General features: G+C 28.1%; 1 protein-coding gene across 1 annotated transcript; it reads left to right on the forward strand.

The window, feature by feature from the left end:
* The first annotated feature begins 17,563 nt into the window (after window positions 1-17,563).
* On the forward strand, window positions 17,564-18,912 carry LOC129294188 (probable carboxylesterase 17). The gene has a single exon (XM_054932377.1). The coding sequence runs from the start codon at window positions 17,669-17,671 to the stop codon at window positions 18,674-18,676; it is 1,008 nt and encodes a 335-aa protein (XP_054788352.1). The 5' UTR covers window positions 17,564-17,668; the 3' UTR covers window positions 18,677-18,912.
* Window positions 18,913-19,316: the final 404 nt, after the last annotated feature.

Raw genomic sequence — 19,316 nt, forward strand, 5'->3', positions numbered from 1 at the left:
ATGGAGCGAAATTTATTTCAGAATAATAAGCGAATCATTGATAGGACCGCAAATGAGGGGATTTTATCATAGATCATGGTTGAATGGAAGAAAATTTACCAAGGATAAATGTTGACTGTAGAGTTATTTATTACATTCAAGGAAAACTTATGAATATTAAATGAAATTTTCAAAATAAAATAGTGGGAAATGAGTACTGACATCATTAATATTAATTTTTTGGCCAAATGTCATCAATATTAATTTAATGTCATTACTATCAATTAATGATTTTTAATAATAATATCGTCATTAGATTTTTCAGTTGTTAGTCACACTAATTAGAATTTCTTAAACTATAATTATCAATTATAAATGGTTGTATACAAAACACAAGTTACAGTGATTTTGAAAATATTAATTACATTTTTAAGCAATAAATGCTATTAAATTATTTATTAGCATTTATTTTTATAATTGTCAAACAAATGATGCTAATAAATTATGAGGGATATATGCATTTACAATGAATTGACCAATTGAGAGAGGAGTATTGAAATGTAACCAAGGTATATAAATCAATGAAAGTGAATGAATTTTCCACCTGCTTGCTACGACATTCGTATAATATAATTGATAGTTAACTGATTGATTGATTTTATGAATTATATATTAAATTTTTATTAATTTGACCCATCTTTAATGGTTTTATCAAAATAGTTTTAGGCGTATCAATTTTCAGTTAACGAAGGTTTTTTTTTTAAAAAAAAAAAAACACACAATTTACCTTTAACAATTGTTGCATTACTTTTGTTTTGCAAAGTTACAGGACAAAAGTAAAAAACAGCGTCGTTGATCAAAACCAAGTCCAATTGAAGTGACTTTTTCAAGATATTTTAAAATATTGGAATTAAATACTTTATATTTAAGCAATTTTTTAAGAGTTAATATGTAATTAAAATCTTGAATTATAAGTTTAGAAGTGATTTAAATTTTAAATTTTTAAAAAGTACATTATAAATTCTAAACAATTAAAGTTTGGGCAATTTCACCCCACCATTAAATTTAGATAAACATCTATTAAATTAAGACCTAAAATTAATTTTCACCAAATGTTGATAGAAGAAAGGAAGAGTAAAATTTAGTAAAAATTATACATGAGATCTTAATTTAATGAATGCTTGTTAAAATTTAAAGGTAAAGTTGAAATTGCATTAATTTTAATTGTTTAGAGCTCATAATGTATTTTTTCAAAATTTAAATTTCAAATCTTTTTTGAATTTGTAGTTCAAGTTTTTTTTTGTCAAAATGATTTAGAGTTTAAATTATATATTAATTTTTTTTTAGATCAATACTTTTTAGTGTGTTATTTGAAACTTTTGTGCGCAAACACTCCAAATCACTTTCATTATTGTTAGTTAAAAAAGAACCACTCTCATTATTCATTGACTTTTATTTCCATTATACCTTAGAATCAATCAATCAATATATTTATAAAAAAAATCAATATATCAATATAAAATTCATAACTATAAAAATTAAAAACGTATCGCATTTCCCATGGGAGTATTTTATTTTATAAAACAAATAAATATATAATTTATTTTAAAATTAAAAAGTTGTTCAATGTAAAATAGAAAAATATTGTAAATCACAGTTAAAAATGTGGACATAGTAGATTGTTTAATTAGTTGGAAATCAAAACTAGAATATTTTTTTAAGGACAAAAGTTTGAATAACACTCAACACTTTAAACTATTAATTATTTTAATTTTATTCTTAAAATAATTAAAATAAAATATTTTTATTCTTCTGTCAAATATTTTAATGGTCAACATTAAAATTTTTGTTAATATTTTTAACAGTTAATGTTGGAAATTTGATGGTAAGAGTAAAAATATTCTGTTTTAATTATTTTATAGATAAAATTACTTTAAGTAATAGTTTAAAGTGCTAGATACTCCTCAGATAATATTGCAGGATAAAAATATAATTTTATCTTTTTTCTTTTAACAAGCTTTAATCATACACTGCAAAATAAAAAGCAGTGCAGCCATGGCATTTTTATAAGAAACATCGTAAAAATAGTAGCGGTAACTATTTAGTCGGTGTTTTTGGAAAATGCCAGAATTACCACGAGAAATGTTTTTAAAACGCCGCGAATGACAAACAAAACACCCGGAAAAGGAACTTTTTTTTTTAACTTATGATATTAGTAAACTTGGGAATGAATTTTACATATTTTTAGAAAAGAGCAATTTAATATAGTAACAATAAAATTATTAAAAGTACATATATACTTTTGGTTTTTAAACTACATAGGATTTTACGTTTGTTTCAATGACAATACAACCTCGTATCTTTGAAAGAGGTCTCAAGCTCAATCTTGATCTTAGAATCAACATGTTTAAAACTGAATTGAATGTGATCATAATGAGAATATATGTATAAAAATTTCAAAATTGATATTGAATGATTGAATAATCTTTTAAATTTCTGCTTAATATCCGCCCAATCCAAAAGTTCATGGATCATTCTGATCCAAATAAACGTGGATCCAATTTTAATGGACCTTTTTTTTTTTATCAAATTGCATTTTACTGGACTGCTCTAAATTAGATATATTTCGTGAAGCCCATGATGGATTGATTAACACGAATCATGTGTCTTTCTTGTTAAGATTCGGATTGGATCAGATGGTCAGGATGCTTCAAACGGATTTAGCAGTGCTTGGACAACCCTGAGTCTTAATTTTGCAAAAAATCATTTATGCTAATCGATTTAGCCTAGCTAGTAATCAATTTATCTTATTGCATCCTCCTTTTATTTCCTATTATATGGTGCCTTTTAAAAAGATTTTTTTAATTTTTAATAGAAATACTTGATAAATATTAATTGCATTTTATTTTAGTACTGTCCTTATTTAAATTCATTAACTATAAGAGAAAATATAATACAAAATTTAAAAATTTTCATTTAAAAAGGTAAAATTAAAAGTTTATTCTATTTTTTAACAGAATTAATAACTTAACCATTTTTCATTAGTTTCAATGAGATAGTTAAATTAATAACTTAACCATTTTTTATTAGTTTCAATGAGATAGTTAGATATGAAACATTTAGATTCATGTTTAAAATCATAATAATTATAGTTTTTTATCACTCGCATGCCGTACACAGCTGCAATTCCTTTATAGGAATGCTCATGCATACACTTTTTACTATTTACATGAATCTTACCTACTTTTTTTGGTTCAATTCCAAGGTGTCTTGGTGCTACTAAAGCCTCGTTTGGTGTCTATGAATCATGAGTTTAGAAGTAGAAATAGAAACAAAATCCAACTGAATATGTTTAGTAGTTTAGAATTAAGATTCTTAAGAATTATAATTTTAACAAAATTGTTAGAGTCCAATTCTATCTTGATAACCATGGAATCAGTCCAATTTCATATAATTGATGTTGTGACACGTCTCTGCCCTCCCCCTTATCCACCCCCATTTCTCATCTTTGATCATATAAAAGGTGTTGTTGGTGACTCGAGACACTTCGTTGATCTTGCGCTCACCTTGCGGACAACTCAATCGTGGATGGGGCTCAACCCATCAAGTCAAGTGTCATTGTCAATTATGGTGGCACTCACCCAAGTCTAGGTGTCGCTCATCTATAGGCAAAATGTGGACTTGCAAAAGTGCTTGAGCTCGTGGAGGCTCTTGCCTATTGGCCACTACCCACAACGTCTCTCCCTCTCCCCCCCCCCCTCTATGGTGTTCTAGAAGTAGATTTGTAGTGTTCAGTGACATGGGGATGAGGAAGAGATGGGGTGATACACCTCTTGCAAATAAAATCTCTCAAATTTTGTTCACGTTGACTAAATCTTGTAATTATATCAAAATCTTGTACATGGGTTGCAAGTCTGAATTTGTAGTTGAACTATTGAAGTTGTGCGTAGTGGAAGGAGATGTTTGCTTTTTTTTTTAGCAAAGGCACGTTTTGGTATTTTTCTTATTTTAAATATATATAATTATTAAAATTATATCAGGATTTTATATCTATACCAAACATACTTTTATAACCTAATTCAATGCCGATTTTCATTCCAATTTTAATTTCATCAAAAACTCTTTCATCATGTCAAACAATGTCTAAGTTAATAGACCATTGACACCATACATCCGTTTATTCTTCCTCACCTCCAAATAATGTATGGGGTTAGTTCAAATCTCGTCCATTAAAAATAAAAAAAGTTGTAGACAGTATTTGAAATGATATACTTAAATTTATATTTAAAATTTATCTATTTAATTTAATTTTGTTGGGTATAGTGTAAAAAACTTTAACTTCAAAGACAATGAAAAAGAAAGAGATGATGAGTGAGAATGTAAAGAGAACCTGAGAGCTAAGCTATAATAATTGATACTTTAAATAATCAGGGTATAGATAAGATTTAAAATTATAAAAAAATATAATAAAATATGGATTTGTAAATCAAATCAGAATCTAGAATTTTTTACAAATTCAAATTCAGATCATGGGTTTGGTCAAAATCTAAATCCAAATCCCTTAGATCAAAACCAGCGCAAATGAATCTAGTAAAAGTTTAAATAAATTAACAAGGAGTCCACATAAATGAAATTCTTAATTTAGGATGGAGGATTGGTGCCATTCATTTTGACGAATCAAAGAAAAGATGGACCCCATTCTCTGGTTATCTTTCTTTGTTTGACATTAGTCAGTAAAGGAGGGGGGGGAATAATTACAGATTCTCTGAAAAATTTTGACAGGCTCATATTTCGGGTGTGAAAATGGGAAGAATCTTTGCTTTTAATCACCACGTTGAAACCGTGTGTGAGGTCAATGTAAGGCTTGTTCTTTGATCCGCATCTACAAATTAATGTATTGTCAATTTTTAATTTTGCAGTGCTTGGACGATCACGACTTCTTGTAAATTCCGCAGGCGCGGAGTCTCTAACGTGTCGCTTTTCTAATATTCTAATATTTCTTTTAATGTTATGATATTTCTTGAATTTAAAGTGAAAGAGATATACTCATTGGAAGTTGACCCATACTGTTTTTTAACACTTATTCCGATTCAAAGTTTCCTTATGCCGGTATAATAATGCTTATTCTAATATAAACATGAAAAAATATGTTTTGTTATTTGTCTTTTGATTTTGTACTCTTTTAAAAGTCATTTAATATCAATTTTTTTTACTTTTTACGAATTGTGTTAACTTTATAACTTTTTCAGAATCTTTTTTAACACCACTTCAAGTTGGATTAAATATTTATCCATTCTTACAAATCCTTTATATTCATATAATAACTTAACATTTCTTTACATATGTGTTCTTGCTTATACAGATACAAGTAACTTAAATCAATACAACAATGAAGATTTGTGCTTTGTTGATCTTATTTTTGTGCTATTTGAAGCTCAATCATTGTTGATCTCTTTCACATTCTTAGTATTGGACTCTCATATTCATCTATCTAGAAGCATTCTAAGCACATTCACTGGTCATATTAAACTCTTATTTAATTCTTGCTTTTTTTTCCCTTTATACCTATATAGCATTTTTGTTCTTTTGGTATTCATCTCAATAGTAATTTTGTCAGGACATTAATATATATAGCCATTACTTTTCTTAAGTCATCGAAAACATGCAACTCCACCATAAAGCAATGTTCTATCACCTCATTCTCAAAGAAACACAGAAGGAAAGAAGAACAACGCTCCAACGGCTAAGTACATAAATCTAACGAATTTATTCCCATCATCAACTATAAATACAATTTATCTATGAAGCGGGCGCAGAGAAGTGATTTTGCACAATTGTATGCATTCTTTTCTATCCAACTTCCTGTTGCAATATCCATTGTTTGTGAGTTTAATTGATTGTAAATTTACTCTTTGAGAGAGATTTTAACAGTAATAATTTATTTTTAAACTTACTCTATTTATTCCTATTTTTCATATCTAAAACAAAGGAACTTAAGCTCGAGAAGCTTAAGGGAATTTGTAATTACCTTTGTAAGGGAGAGAGTTTTTAGACTTAGTAAAAAGTCTATGCTGTACTAAGGCAACCAAGAGTTTAGTTTAATCTTGATAGATAATGAAAAATCTTAATGATGCCTTGGAAACTAAATATAGGCTTAGGTAGACAGAGCTAAACTAAGATAAATTTTTTGTGTAAAACTTTTCTTCTCTTTACACAACTTTATTTGATGTTATCGTTTCTTACTTATTTTAATTTCTACATTACTTGTTTTAAATTTTAATTAACTCAATTCACCCTCCTTGGATGACTTTTACAATATTATCTATTGAAAGTGAAATATTAAAATTATTTAATTATAAAATTTAAATATATAATTTTACAACTCAAAAAGTTAGAAAAATGATATGAAAATAGATAAATGACAATATATTAAGCCTATTAAATAATTTTTTCTTAGACCCTAAAATTTTTTCACACAGCCGTAGCCTCAACCTTGTCAGTATCTAGCAAAAAAGTTAGTTAAGCAAAGATACGAGTTTCGCAATAAAGAGCGGGATTAGAGGCCCCAAAGCCCACAAGTTTAGGTCCCATTTAATTGCTAAAAATAAATGAAATAAAATGTATTGAAAAAATAGAAGAAAAAAAATGAAATGATGAAAAAGAACTGTGAACCACAAAGAGATATAATTTAATTCATTAGCTTGAGAATTGTGATTCATAATATTTTTTAAAAGTGTGATGACTTACATATTTATAATATATATTAAAGAGTTTTACTTTTATTATGTTTATCATGAAGGGAATTAGCAATTTCATTTATTTTTGTGTTAATTTTTTTTTAATTTATTTTATTTCATTCTTTTCTAGTAATTAAAAGGACCTTTGTTTTTTTTTTAACTCAACATAATTAACTCTAACCAACTATTTAATGGTGTCATTATTTGAAACACAAGCTTTTATTATTGAGTTAGGCTTAGCCCATAGGTTTGGCTTCTCTATCCATGGACCAGTACCTTTGTTTTTTGGCCAAATCTATGGATCAGTATCTACATACCATCTGCAGATTAAATTAAAAGATCGCATTAATTCTCTCAACTTTTACATGTGGAGAGGACAATGTACACTTTTACAGTCTTGCGTGTGTAGAAGATAAGTGCACGAACTATTGCATCACGTACGTTTTGATTCTTGGCATCAAATCCCCCCTTTGGGTCCTACAAAATATTGAACCCCATAAGGAAGTTCACACGTTGATTAGTTTAAAGGCACTTTTGGTACATGTAGTTTTCTACTTTGCACAAACATTGATTCCCTGTATTATAATTAATGACTGAATGAAATCATATTCTATTTAAACACTTAAACTTGTTTCGTCTATCTATTTTGTTGGCCGACGTATTTGATTATCTACTTAATTTAATATAAAAAAACATTACAATTGGGAAAATATACGTATATATAATTAATTCTGATACACCTTATTACACATAATATATTCTTGCATGGACAAGAGTATAATATCTTCCTGCTGATGCTTGGAAAAAGAATATGAACAAATTATAGTTTCTTTTGGTTGACACTACTTTAGAACATGGCCGGTTACGTGCAGCATCAATCCAGCATTTTAGTTTGACTTGGATGTAAAGTCATTATTTCATATAGAACACATAGTGTTTATCATAATTTACTGTAAATTAAAGTTAGAAATTTGATAATGATGGATGCGTTAGGTCTGACATCGATGGTTCTGTTTATTAAAGAAGAGTAATGACTTGTGGTGATTTTGTCCTGAACGAATATGGTAATTTGGTGAAAAAAAAAAAAAACTTTACTAAATTACTTGGATTTCATCCTAACATGGGGGCAAAACTTTCAAGTATCTCAGAAAATCTAAATCTTTATGCTAGAATGAAATTTGCTCTATAGACTAAAATTAACATATACTATTATTGGCCTGGGCTCCTAGACTTATCCTAAATCACCCTCTTAATGGTTCTATTAAGAATATCAAAGTTCACATCATATAAGATTGAATCTATCTCTTAACTTTAGAAGAATATATCTTAACCATAATCTCTTAACTTTTAGATAAATGATTTTATGGTAAGTATCAAACACATTGATTTAATATATTTTAAAATTTTTATTGCATTATTTGACAAAGTTTGTTAATAATAATGTTCATAATTTCTTTCATAAAATATAAACTAAAAGCAAAACAAATAGAATCAATGCTTTAAGAATAAGTGTAGCATTATTTTGTTAAAAATAAATAAATTCTATGACAATTATATTTTCGAGCTATTAAAATAGTTGGACCATACATAATACATGCATAAAAGATTACATATAAAATTAAAATGAGAATTTCGTATTATATCTTAAAGCTTATATAATGTGTTAACTTAAGAGCTAGGAATATATGGCCCTATTTGGTATAATAGAAAAGTTGTTGATAGAATTGATATTGAAATCAAAATTGTAATCAGAATTGAAATTGAATTGGGTTATAAAAATATGTTTGGTATGATAATAAAATCCTAGTATAATTTTTATTTGATATATATATATATCTAAAATACAAAAATACCTAAATACCCTTGCCAATTTTTTGAAAGAAAAACCTATCCTTTTTTTTTTAAATAAAAAACTTGTCTTGCTACAGATTATGATTTTTGAAGAAAGCGCCGCACGACACCAAACGAGTATTATCCAAATCACACGTGAATCATATTAACTAATTAATATTGAAAAAAATAAAGACTAAGAAAAATTCCTCCAAATGAAAAAAAAATATTCATCTTCTCCTTCATTGAAATATGTCCTCTGGTTTCAAGTGCAAGTTTGAACTTCTTTGGTGGTCATCGATGGTGATCACATCAATTGATCCTCTCTTTTGTCCACACCAATGTCATGGTCTCGAAGCTTGCCAACTAAGTAGATTGCTCGATGATTAGTTCCATGCAGGCAAGGGTATATGTGACTGAAGAAACTAATTCTAGAGAATCGGGCCAATTCCATAGCTATCATAGAATTCAATTCTGGTCTTTTTCATGGAATTGGATTCCTTAAGAATCTTGATTCGAGATTGTCAAACATACTCAAATGTGGAATTTATTTCCAAATTTAGGATTCCTATATATCAAATTGGGCTTATAACTCTCATATTTCATTGAGAAAAAATTAAAAAATTATGGGGTCATTGCTCCTATTGATCTTTTCTATTTTTAACTCTGCTAGTGGGTTTAAAACCATTAGAACAACAGGGGCAAATTTTAAAACTTTCACTCACTCCTTATAAATTTTTTCAACCTGAGTGAGACCTATCCGCCCCCATCACTACTTATGTCCTGCCATTGCTTTTTGGGTATAATTATGAATTTTTTTACTTATTGATTTAAATTTTATTTTTCGTGCGTGATTTCATATTGTGGCCTTGTAACACAATCCCCACCCCCCCCCCAAAAAAAAGTTGAAAAGTCTGAAGTGTCTAATCAGTAAGAACGAATCGGGGAAATGACAATTATTTGAAAAAAGAAATCCAATTTAATGGTAGCTAATTGATCTCTACACATTGTGAAGACAAGTGAATTATAATTAATATTTATTTGATCATTGCAAATATAAAATTTTTTATGGCTCATAAATATTTTTCTGTTAAAAACAATGGTGTTTCAGTATTGGATGAGCACTAAATTGCAAGTTATAGCATGATTAAAACATGTGCAAATTGGATGCCTTCATGCCAAAGCCACTGACGAATATATAGAAGACAAATACACACAAATAAATGACAAATCGAGGCATCTATGTTCATATTTGATTGCCAGATGCTTGTGTGAGCTACGTCAGACAAATTGTACTAGACGTGAGATTTATCTTGAATCTTCTTTTTTCTTGCTTGTATTCTTTTGCCGCATTCGGGAAAAGAAAAAAGAACAGAAAATTACATTTCAGCGTGATCATTAGCTTTATTAGGAAAAATATTCTTACAACACGTCAAGTGTTTGGGCCCAAAAATTAAAATATGACAAGTCACAAAAAAGTTAGACTTTTATCAAATAGTTAATAAGTACACACATAAGTACGATTAGCGATGTTTTTCTAAATTAAATGCGGTAATACTTTTTTCTATATGCTAAAAATGTTCTTTAATATATACTTGGTGAAAATTAATTAACAATTGCATTTTAGTAGTGCATCAACATCAACTAATCGAGACAATATTAATTATTTAATATCATACAAGAACTTATAACAAGTAAACATTAACAATTGATGAGTGAAAATTCAAGTTTTAACAAATATTTGATTTGTTGAAGTCATTGGCTGATATATATATATATATATATATAGTTTTGATCTTTTATTGATATTCTCCCTAATTCATTTTAATCAACTCCTTTTCAATTGCAATATTTAATAAGTGTTTAAGGAGAAAAATTATGCATAGTCCAAAACTATATATATATATATATATGTATGTATATATATATATATATATGTATGTATATATATATATATATATGTATGTATATATATATCACTTGATTGCAAGTTTTGATGGCTTACAACAAAATACCAACAATCTTGGGAGTTGGGAGAGTAAGTGGGTGCATGGTTTTGATGGCTTACAGCATAAAACCCTAAGATAAATTATGAAACGACTTTAAAAGATTAAATTAAACTAAAATAAGAAATAAAAGATTTTGAAAATCCAAAATTAGGACTAGAAGTCTTTTTTAGTAATTAGTCTAAACTTTTGCTACTCTCATTTTATAATTTTTCAACTCTCAAAACAAAAATTTGCAAGTAAGATTCACTAATTTATAAAGAAAAAGCTTATTATTAAGAGAAAGCACGACCATTAGATCATATAATTTTATTGAGTTTTACTTTTAGTCTTTATAATTTTTTTAATAGTTTTCATTTTTTATATTTTTCAGTAAGATTGAGTGACATTTGTTCTTTAAATCTGTAACAATATTAAATTAATTCAGTATCTTAATTTGACCTGCATGTAAAATCATTTTTTCATATAGAACACATAGTGTTAATCATGATTTACTATAAATTAAAGTTAGAAATTTGATATTGGTAGTTGTGTTAGGTTTGACATCAATGGTTTTGTTTGTTAAAGAAGAGCTGCGACTTATGGTGATTTTATCCTAAATGAATATGATAATTGGGTTAAAAAAAAAAACCTCCACTAAATATCTTGGATTCCATCTTAATATTACGGCAAAACTTTCAATTATCTTAGAAAATTTAAATCTTTATGCCAGAATGAAATTTTCTCTAAAGACTAAAATTAATATCTATTTAATTATATAGGAGGCATGAATGTTAGGATTTTTATTAACTTACTTTTATGAAGTGGCAAACGCAGGACCTGAGACCGTGAGGGAATAAAAAAAAATTATATATATTATAAATATTTAGTTTGGTAAAATAATATTAGAAAAAAAAATTAAAATGATATTTTTGTAATAATAATCCAAATGTAAATATAATGTATTCAAAATTTAAAATCTATTGAACTTAAATGAAATATAAAGGAAAAACATAATTTTAAATCATTACACTTCGCTCGTGTTTTACTATAAGTTCACATACTTTTTTTGATATTCTAAATCCCACATTTTTATTTTTCAGTATTTTAAATCTCTCTAAGATTTCTATATTTAGTTCATTTAAGAATTTAAAATATTAAAAAAAGTATAAAAATTTAAAATACTAAAAAAATGCAGAAATTTATAGTAAAACACAATCTTTTTTTTGATAGAGATTTAGTGTGCATTTGGTTTTAAGTTTGCTAAAAGTTCATTTGGTAAAAGTCAGTTTAATGAAAGTCAGTTGTTGTAATGAAATTTGTATTTGGATATATTTTTTTAAAAGTCAGTTTGATATATTGAAAGTTGTTTGGTTTGTGATAGTGAAATGTACTTTTGAATGTACAATTATAAAAAAGGACATTAATTTATAATAATTTATAATTTTTATTATACAAATGTAATATATTCAAAATATTTAAAAAATATAATAAAAATTATAAATAACATAAATTTTGATCTATAATGCGAATAATTTGATCTCTAATTATTTGTATTTTTTAATTTGTAATTTTAAAAAATGTAATAAATATTTGTAATTTTTATTATACATTAATGCTAAAAATTAACTTGATTAATTACTCAATTTATAATACTAAAAAAATTGATACCTAATTATTATTATTAAAATAATAATTATATTTTTAATGAATTAAATATTTTTTAAATAAAAAATAAGATATTAAACTTAGGATAATATGGTCAAATAATATCCTACTTTTTAAATTCACTTTTTAAAAGCTTTAAATAGTTACGTTTCAGAAATTCACTTTCAGTTACTATTTAAATATACTTTCAGGATGTGCTTTCCTACAAAATCTTCTATCCAAACAACTTTCAACTTTTTAAAAATAAAATTTTACTTTCTAAACGTGAAATAAGAAAAACCAAACGAACCCTTAAAACAAGCACTGGCTATGTCCGCCACTACTTTTAGGATATAGGAACTATTTTACTTATTGATCTAAATTTTGTTCTTCTTGCATAATTTCATGTTGTGGCGGTTGTTATATATCCCAAAACCAAAAAAAAGTTAAGAGTGTGTGAAGGGTCTAATAAGTAAAAAAGAATCAGAGAAATGACAATTATTTGAAAAAAAAATCCAATTTAATGGTAGTTAATTAAGTTCTACGCATTGTGAAGACAAGTTAATTATAATTAATATTTATTTGATCATCGTAAATATAAAATTTGTTTATTACTCATAAATATTTTTTTTAATTAAAAACAATCGTATTTGAGTATTGGTTGAGCAATAAATTGTAAGTTATATCATGATAAAAAGATGTGCAAATTGGATGCCTTGATGTCAAAGCCATGGAGGAATATACAGTCGACAAGTACACACAAATAAAAGACGAATATCAGACAAATTGTACCAGACGTGAGATTTATCTTGAATCTTCTTTTTTCTTGCCTTTATTCTTTTGTCGCATTTGGGAAAAGAAAAAAGAAAAGAAAATTACATTTCAATTTGATTTTTAGCCTTATTAGGAAAAATATTCTTACAACATGTCAAGTTTTTTGGTCCAAAAATAAAAATATGACAAGTCACAAACAAGTTAGACTTCTATGATTCGATCAAATAATTAATAAGTACACACATAAGTACGATTAGAGATGTTTTCCTAAATGCTAAAAACGTTCTTTAATATATGCTTGGCGACAATTAATTAACGATTGTATTTTAGCAATGCATCAACATTAACTAATTGGGAGAATATCAACAAAAGATGTCTTAAATGATTTAATATAGACAAGGATTTGTAACAAGTAAGCATCAATAATTGATAAATGAAAGTTCAAAGTTTAACAAGTATGTGATTCGTTTAAGCCCTTATTTGATATTAAATTATTTTACTGTCTTTTATTGATACTCTCCCTAATTAATTTTAATCAATTCCTTTCCAATCATAATATTTAATAAGCATGTAAGGAGAAAAATTATGCATAGCTCAAAACTATATATATCACTTGATATGACCTGATTTTGATTTCATTGCACGATTTTACCATATTCTTGTATTAAAAAAAACTATATATCACTTGATTGCAAGTTTTGATGGCTTACAATAAAACTCCAACAATCTTGAGAGTTGAGAGAGCGGGTGGATGCATGGCTTTGATGGGTTTCAACATAAAATCCTAAGATAAATGGTGAAACGATATTAAAAGATTAAATTAAACCTAAGTAAGAATTAAAAGATTTGAAAATTTAAAATAAGGACTAAAAGTGTTTTTTAGTAAGAGAAATATTTAGGTAGATCAACTGCATCGCATCATTTATAGTCTTTTAATTAAAATGCTTCAAGCAATCTAAATAAAATTTTATGTGAAATTTTTTTAATTAATTTTATTTTTATAACATAATGCACATTTAATTTTTTTTCCTTTTCTCTCTCCACTATCATTAATATCAAAATTAATTTATATTAAATACCATTTAAATGTCATGTATTTATTAGACAGATTACAAGTAACGTGGTGTACCTGACCTACCTAAATATTTTTCTTTTTAGTAATTAGTCTAAAATTTTTTTGCTCTCATTCTATGATTTTTCAACTCTCAAAACCAAATTTACAAGTAAGATTCACTAATTTATAAAAGAAAAGCTTATTATTAAGAGAAAATACAATCATTAGTCCCTAAAATTTTATCAGGTTTTGCTTTTAGTCTGTATAATATTTTTAATATTTTCAATCTCCATAGTTTTAGTAAAATTGGATAAAGTTTGTTCCTCAAATCTCTAATAATGTTAAATTATAGAGACTATAAGGATTGAAAATATTGAAAATAAATTATAGGGATTAAAAACAAAACTTGATAAAATTATAATAATAATAATAATAATAATAATAATAATAATAATAATCAATGATTATGTTTTCCCTATTATCAAATATATCATTACTTGGAAATCATTTTTATTTACAAATAAATGAATCTTATTTGCAAATTCGTGTTTTGGAGGTTGCAAGCAAGAGTTTAAGAGTATCAAACCACTAGAAGTGGTGATGTATTTGAATTTTTTTTTTTGGCTTGTAAATTCTTGTTTTGATGGTTGTAAATCATGAAACAAGCAAGAAGCAAATTTTTAGACTAATTTACTAAAGGATCATTGGTCATTATTTTGGATTTCCGTATCTTTCGGTCCCTTCTTTAAATTTGATTCAATTTTTACTCCCTTAATGTCATTCACCCATGATTAAAAAAAAAAAAACAGAGAGAGACAGAGAATCCAATGAGCTTCAATTTTCAATGGCACGATCTCTTTGAATTAAGCACCACCACAATAAGTTTGGCTCACATGTTATTTACCCACCTGCTGTTTGGACTTGCAGATAATATAAAGTTGAGAAGAGAAAGTAAAATTTAGTTAGAAAGAGAGATTCGAAAATGCAAGTACTGATAATAAAATCCAATACAATGCAATTCATGGACCTTGTGTGTTTGATTTCTGTTCTTTAATCAAGTTGTCAAGCCCTGGACCAGGATAGTAGATTTGCCATATCTAAAAGAAAGAGACAATTTTCAAAATCAGCTTTGTATAGAATCTGCTGAAAGCATATTTTAATTTTTTTTAAGAGATTTTATGGGATATTTAGAGAATAAAGTTGTACTGTTCAATCTGCATGCATGTACTTGGAATTAGGTCATGAACCTTCCCCCCCCCCCCCCTTTCTTTCTCTCCAATTTGGTTCGGTCCTTTCTCATGATCAGGACATCAACGGCCAAATCTGTGTGTGGTGATTTTCACTAAAAGAAACAAAACACTACATTTTGACATGTGCAATTAGAGAATTTAATTGTGAATAATTGTCTCACAGACACTCTATGTATGATGTAGATCTAATTTCTAGAAGATCTTGGCTCAGATTATGTATCTATGGATAAAAACTTTAACTTCTGGCAAAAAATAAAAAATAAAAAAAAATCGTATTATTTTTGAGTTATGGATAATATAGTCTATTTATATGACTCTTTGCAATTTGCAATACATGGGGCTCATCATATCATAATAATTTAACATTCAAAAAATTAATTATTTAATCTCTTTAATTTTGACTCAATTATAACTTAATATTTAGATTTTTATTTGATATAACCTAATTTCTATAATTTTAATCATTTAAAATGTTGATCTATATATTTTAGAAAATAAAATTATGAGGAATAAAGTTATTTCTTAGTAAATGATAAAGTATAATGGGATAGTGCAATCCATATAGCCAACCTTATGTAGTAGGATAAGATTTTTTGTTGTTGTTGTAAAGTCATTTCTTAAAATTTAGGAATTGATGTTTTAAATAACTAAAACTATAAAGATTGGATTTTATCTAGTCAAGTTTTAGGGATTGAATTAAAACTATAATATTATAATAATTAATTTTCTGTTTAACATTTATGGCAAAAAAAAATTATATATGAGTTTTAGCATCAGATAAAACAAATGGGTTATAAAATTACACACAGACGTGTATGTGCAATTTTATAGTCTTGAATATTTTTTCAGCGTGTTTCCTGTTTGGTTGATCATGAAATAGTTAAAAAAAAAAAGACTTGTCCAAATAAATGATAAATTTTTATATATCTATCTCCCCACCTCTCTCTAAATTACATTTATAGAAGAGTTTATTCTATCACACCCTTGAAAGTCCCTCGTGGCCTCTGCAATATTGCTAGTGAATAAAAAAAGTAGGCATATATATACACTTAATTAGTCTTATTTATTATATTTGTATATCAGTATGTAAAGATGTTTTTTCATTGCTTCTCTCTTTTCCCCTTTTTTGTTTTTAGTCTAAAACTTTTTGTACTTGAAAACCATTCTGAAATTTTACAAAGAAAAATCTTGCCCTCAGGGTAGGAATTAGAAAATGAGAAGGAATAGTCAACAACCTCAAGCAAGTCAAGCTTACATTGATGTTAAGATCTAAGCGAGCAATTATGTAGTTTCTTGATGGACAGATATAATTGACGTTCTACAAGAAATTTTTAATTAATTAATTGCATGTTTTATATATAAAAAAGTACTTAAAAAAAAACAGAGAGAGAGAGAAACGTGCTTGAAAAAAATATGACACGTGTATTTTCTATCTTATTTCTAGAAAACATTTTTCTTCTATCAAACATTGCATAAGTAGGTATTTATGTTTGATGTTAGATTAGTTTTGGTTAAAACCGCTTAAATAATGTGAAAGTAGTTTTTAGTCAAAATCATATTTTTGATCAAAACCAACAAATTACCAAACAGACGCTAAATTGTAGGGATTCACTGATCATGAGTTAGAAATAATACAATTTTATTATAAAATGCAGATAAAATTGTAGACTCATAATCTAGCTGGAGTTGGAGAGGATAATATAATTGATTATATATAATTGATCCATGCTAATGAAAGATTCGATAAAATTTTACGTTAGTTAATCAGGTTCAGAATTGACAATGAATAGATAGGCAAAGTTAACATAATTGATCGTCATGCACCAGAAGATAAAGAACAAAAGAGAGATAAAAGAGACCCATTGTGAGAGGATAACATGAAGCCACCTCAAAAGAAGAGCTCATCACTTCACTGTACGTATTGATGTAAATCCAAAATAGACAAGCCTATCGCATAAAAAACTCATCATAATTTTAATTTTAAGTTCATAAATAGGAGTCGAAGCTATCACGCATGCTTAACAAAAAAAGTCTTCAGAGGAAAGTATGATACACTCACCTCCATCAGATAAGAATAAAGCTTATCTTCATTCCCATCACCATCAGATTCCCATTATCTGGTTCATTCTCTTTCCGTGGATCAAGGACTATATGTGTATATCTGGTTTGTACTTCATAGCACGTAGAAAAGATGTGCAACTATCTCAAGGGCCAAAAGGATTCTCGTGACGGAGCATCTTCCAACTTGAACAAGCTTTTGACTATCTAGAAGCGTCTGCTTAGCTTAGCTGTCTATAAAACCAGACAAGCCAGAGCACTAGTTTGGCAAACTGGGATCACCAAAGAGATCAGTTCCAATTCATTCCAAATATATATATTTTAGTTCTTCTCTAAGTTTTCAGAGTCATAACAATGGCTGCCATATCCTACAGACAAAACCCACACGTCAACAACACTTGCCAGCAGAAAGGAGTCATCGCTGAGGAAATCCAAGGACTCATTAGAGTTCACAGAGATGGTTATGTGGAAAGGCCTCAAGTTGTTCCTTGTGTTTCCTGTTCATCATCACAATCATGTCGTTCTGTGACTTCCAGAGACATCTTCATCAACAAAGACACCGACCTATGGGCACGTTTATATGTCCCTGTAAGCTTCTCCAACACCAATAAGCTTCCTTTGCTAATTTACTTCCACGGTGGTGGCTTCTGTGTTGGCTCTGCTTCTTGGAGCTGCTACCATGAGTTCTTAACCAGTCTCGCTTCGAAAGCAAACTGTATCATTCTCTCTCCGGAATACCATTTAGCCCCAGAAAATCGTCTTCCTTCTGCATATGAAGATGGTTTCAGCACTGTCATGTGGTTGGAACAAGAATCTCTGAACAGCTCTAGCGGGCAAAAATGGTGGCTGAATCAGACCAACCTATCATCTCTTTATCTTGCAGGTGACAGTGCAGGAGCCAACATAGCCTACAATGTTGGTTCACGCATTTCATCAAACACTCGATTGTCACTCAAAGGTATAATCTTGATCCAGCCTTTCTTTGGAGGAGAAGAAAGAACCATGTCAGAGAAGCAATGTTCAGACAAGTTTCTTACTCTATCAGCCTCAGACACCTACTGGAGATTATCGCTTCCTCATGGGGCAAACCGAGACCACCGTTATTGTAACCCTCTTGTTAACGGCGTCACCAAGCTGAGAGAGTTGAGGGTTTCAGGTGTTCTGGTGTGTGTATCAGAATTGGATATAATGAAAGACAGAAACTTGCAGCTTTCTGAGGCTTTGGTTAGAGCAGGGAAGAAGGTGGAGACTGTGATGTTCAAAGGCGTGGGCCATGCGTTCCAAATTCTGAATAACTCACATCTTTCACAGACTCGTACCCAGGAAATGATCAGTCACATCAAGAACTTCATCAGCCATTAGTGATGATGACGATAGCTCTGCATCATCTTTGAAAATTTGTCCGGGGAGATTTGGCGTCTACAGTCTCGCGTGTTTGCTGTAGTAATATGATTAGGATGTGTAAGCGTCGCTTGTGTACGGTCATTTTAACAATAATTTAGTCACAGAAGACAAATATTAGTATACCTTATAGATTTGAGTTTCTTGTTTTTTTAAGACTAGATGGCTATCTTTTTCTGTTATTTGCTTTTTGTCTACACATTAACTTTTTGGTTTACGGTGTGAGTTCCTGATTGTCACTTAAAATGATTCTTAACTTGGATCGGTCATTAGTTTATTCAACCAAATCTCTACCTCACAAATGTTTTTTTTCCCCCATGAGCCAAGCCTAACAAACGCGTTAAATTGTAAGAGTGCACTATTAAATATCAGACAATAATTAGTAACAATTACATCTTGATATTTGGTTAAAAAAACAATTGGATCTTGATAAAACTTTCTAAAAATGAATTGTAAATATTCGATTAACACGATTATAAACAAGAATCCAGTTACAGCTGCAGTTGAAACTTAAATATGTTACAATTTATATTGGTGTTTTTCTTTCTAATATTTAAAATAAAATCTTAATAATAAAAACCATGAATATAGGCAGTGGCTA

Source organism: Prosopis cineraria, unplaced genomic scaffold, assembly GCF_029017545.1.
Source record: "Prosopis cineraria cultivar Desert tree isolate PC_DT_omini unplaced genomic scaffold, ASM2901754v1 PC1, whole genome shotgun sequence".
Taxonomy (NCBI): domain Eukaryota; kingdom Viridiplantae; phylum Streptophyta; class Magnoliopsida; order Fabales; family Fabaceae; genus Prosopis; species Prosopis cineraria.

Excerpts from the sequence above, each read along its gene's own strand:
- LOC129294188 (XM_054932377.1), top strand. The coding sequence starts at position 17,669 with ATGGCTGCCATATCCTACAGACAAAACCCACACGTCAACAACACTTGC.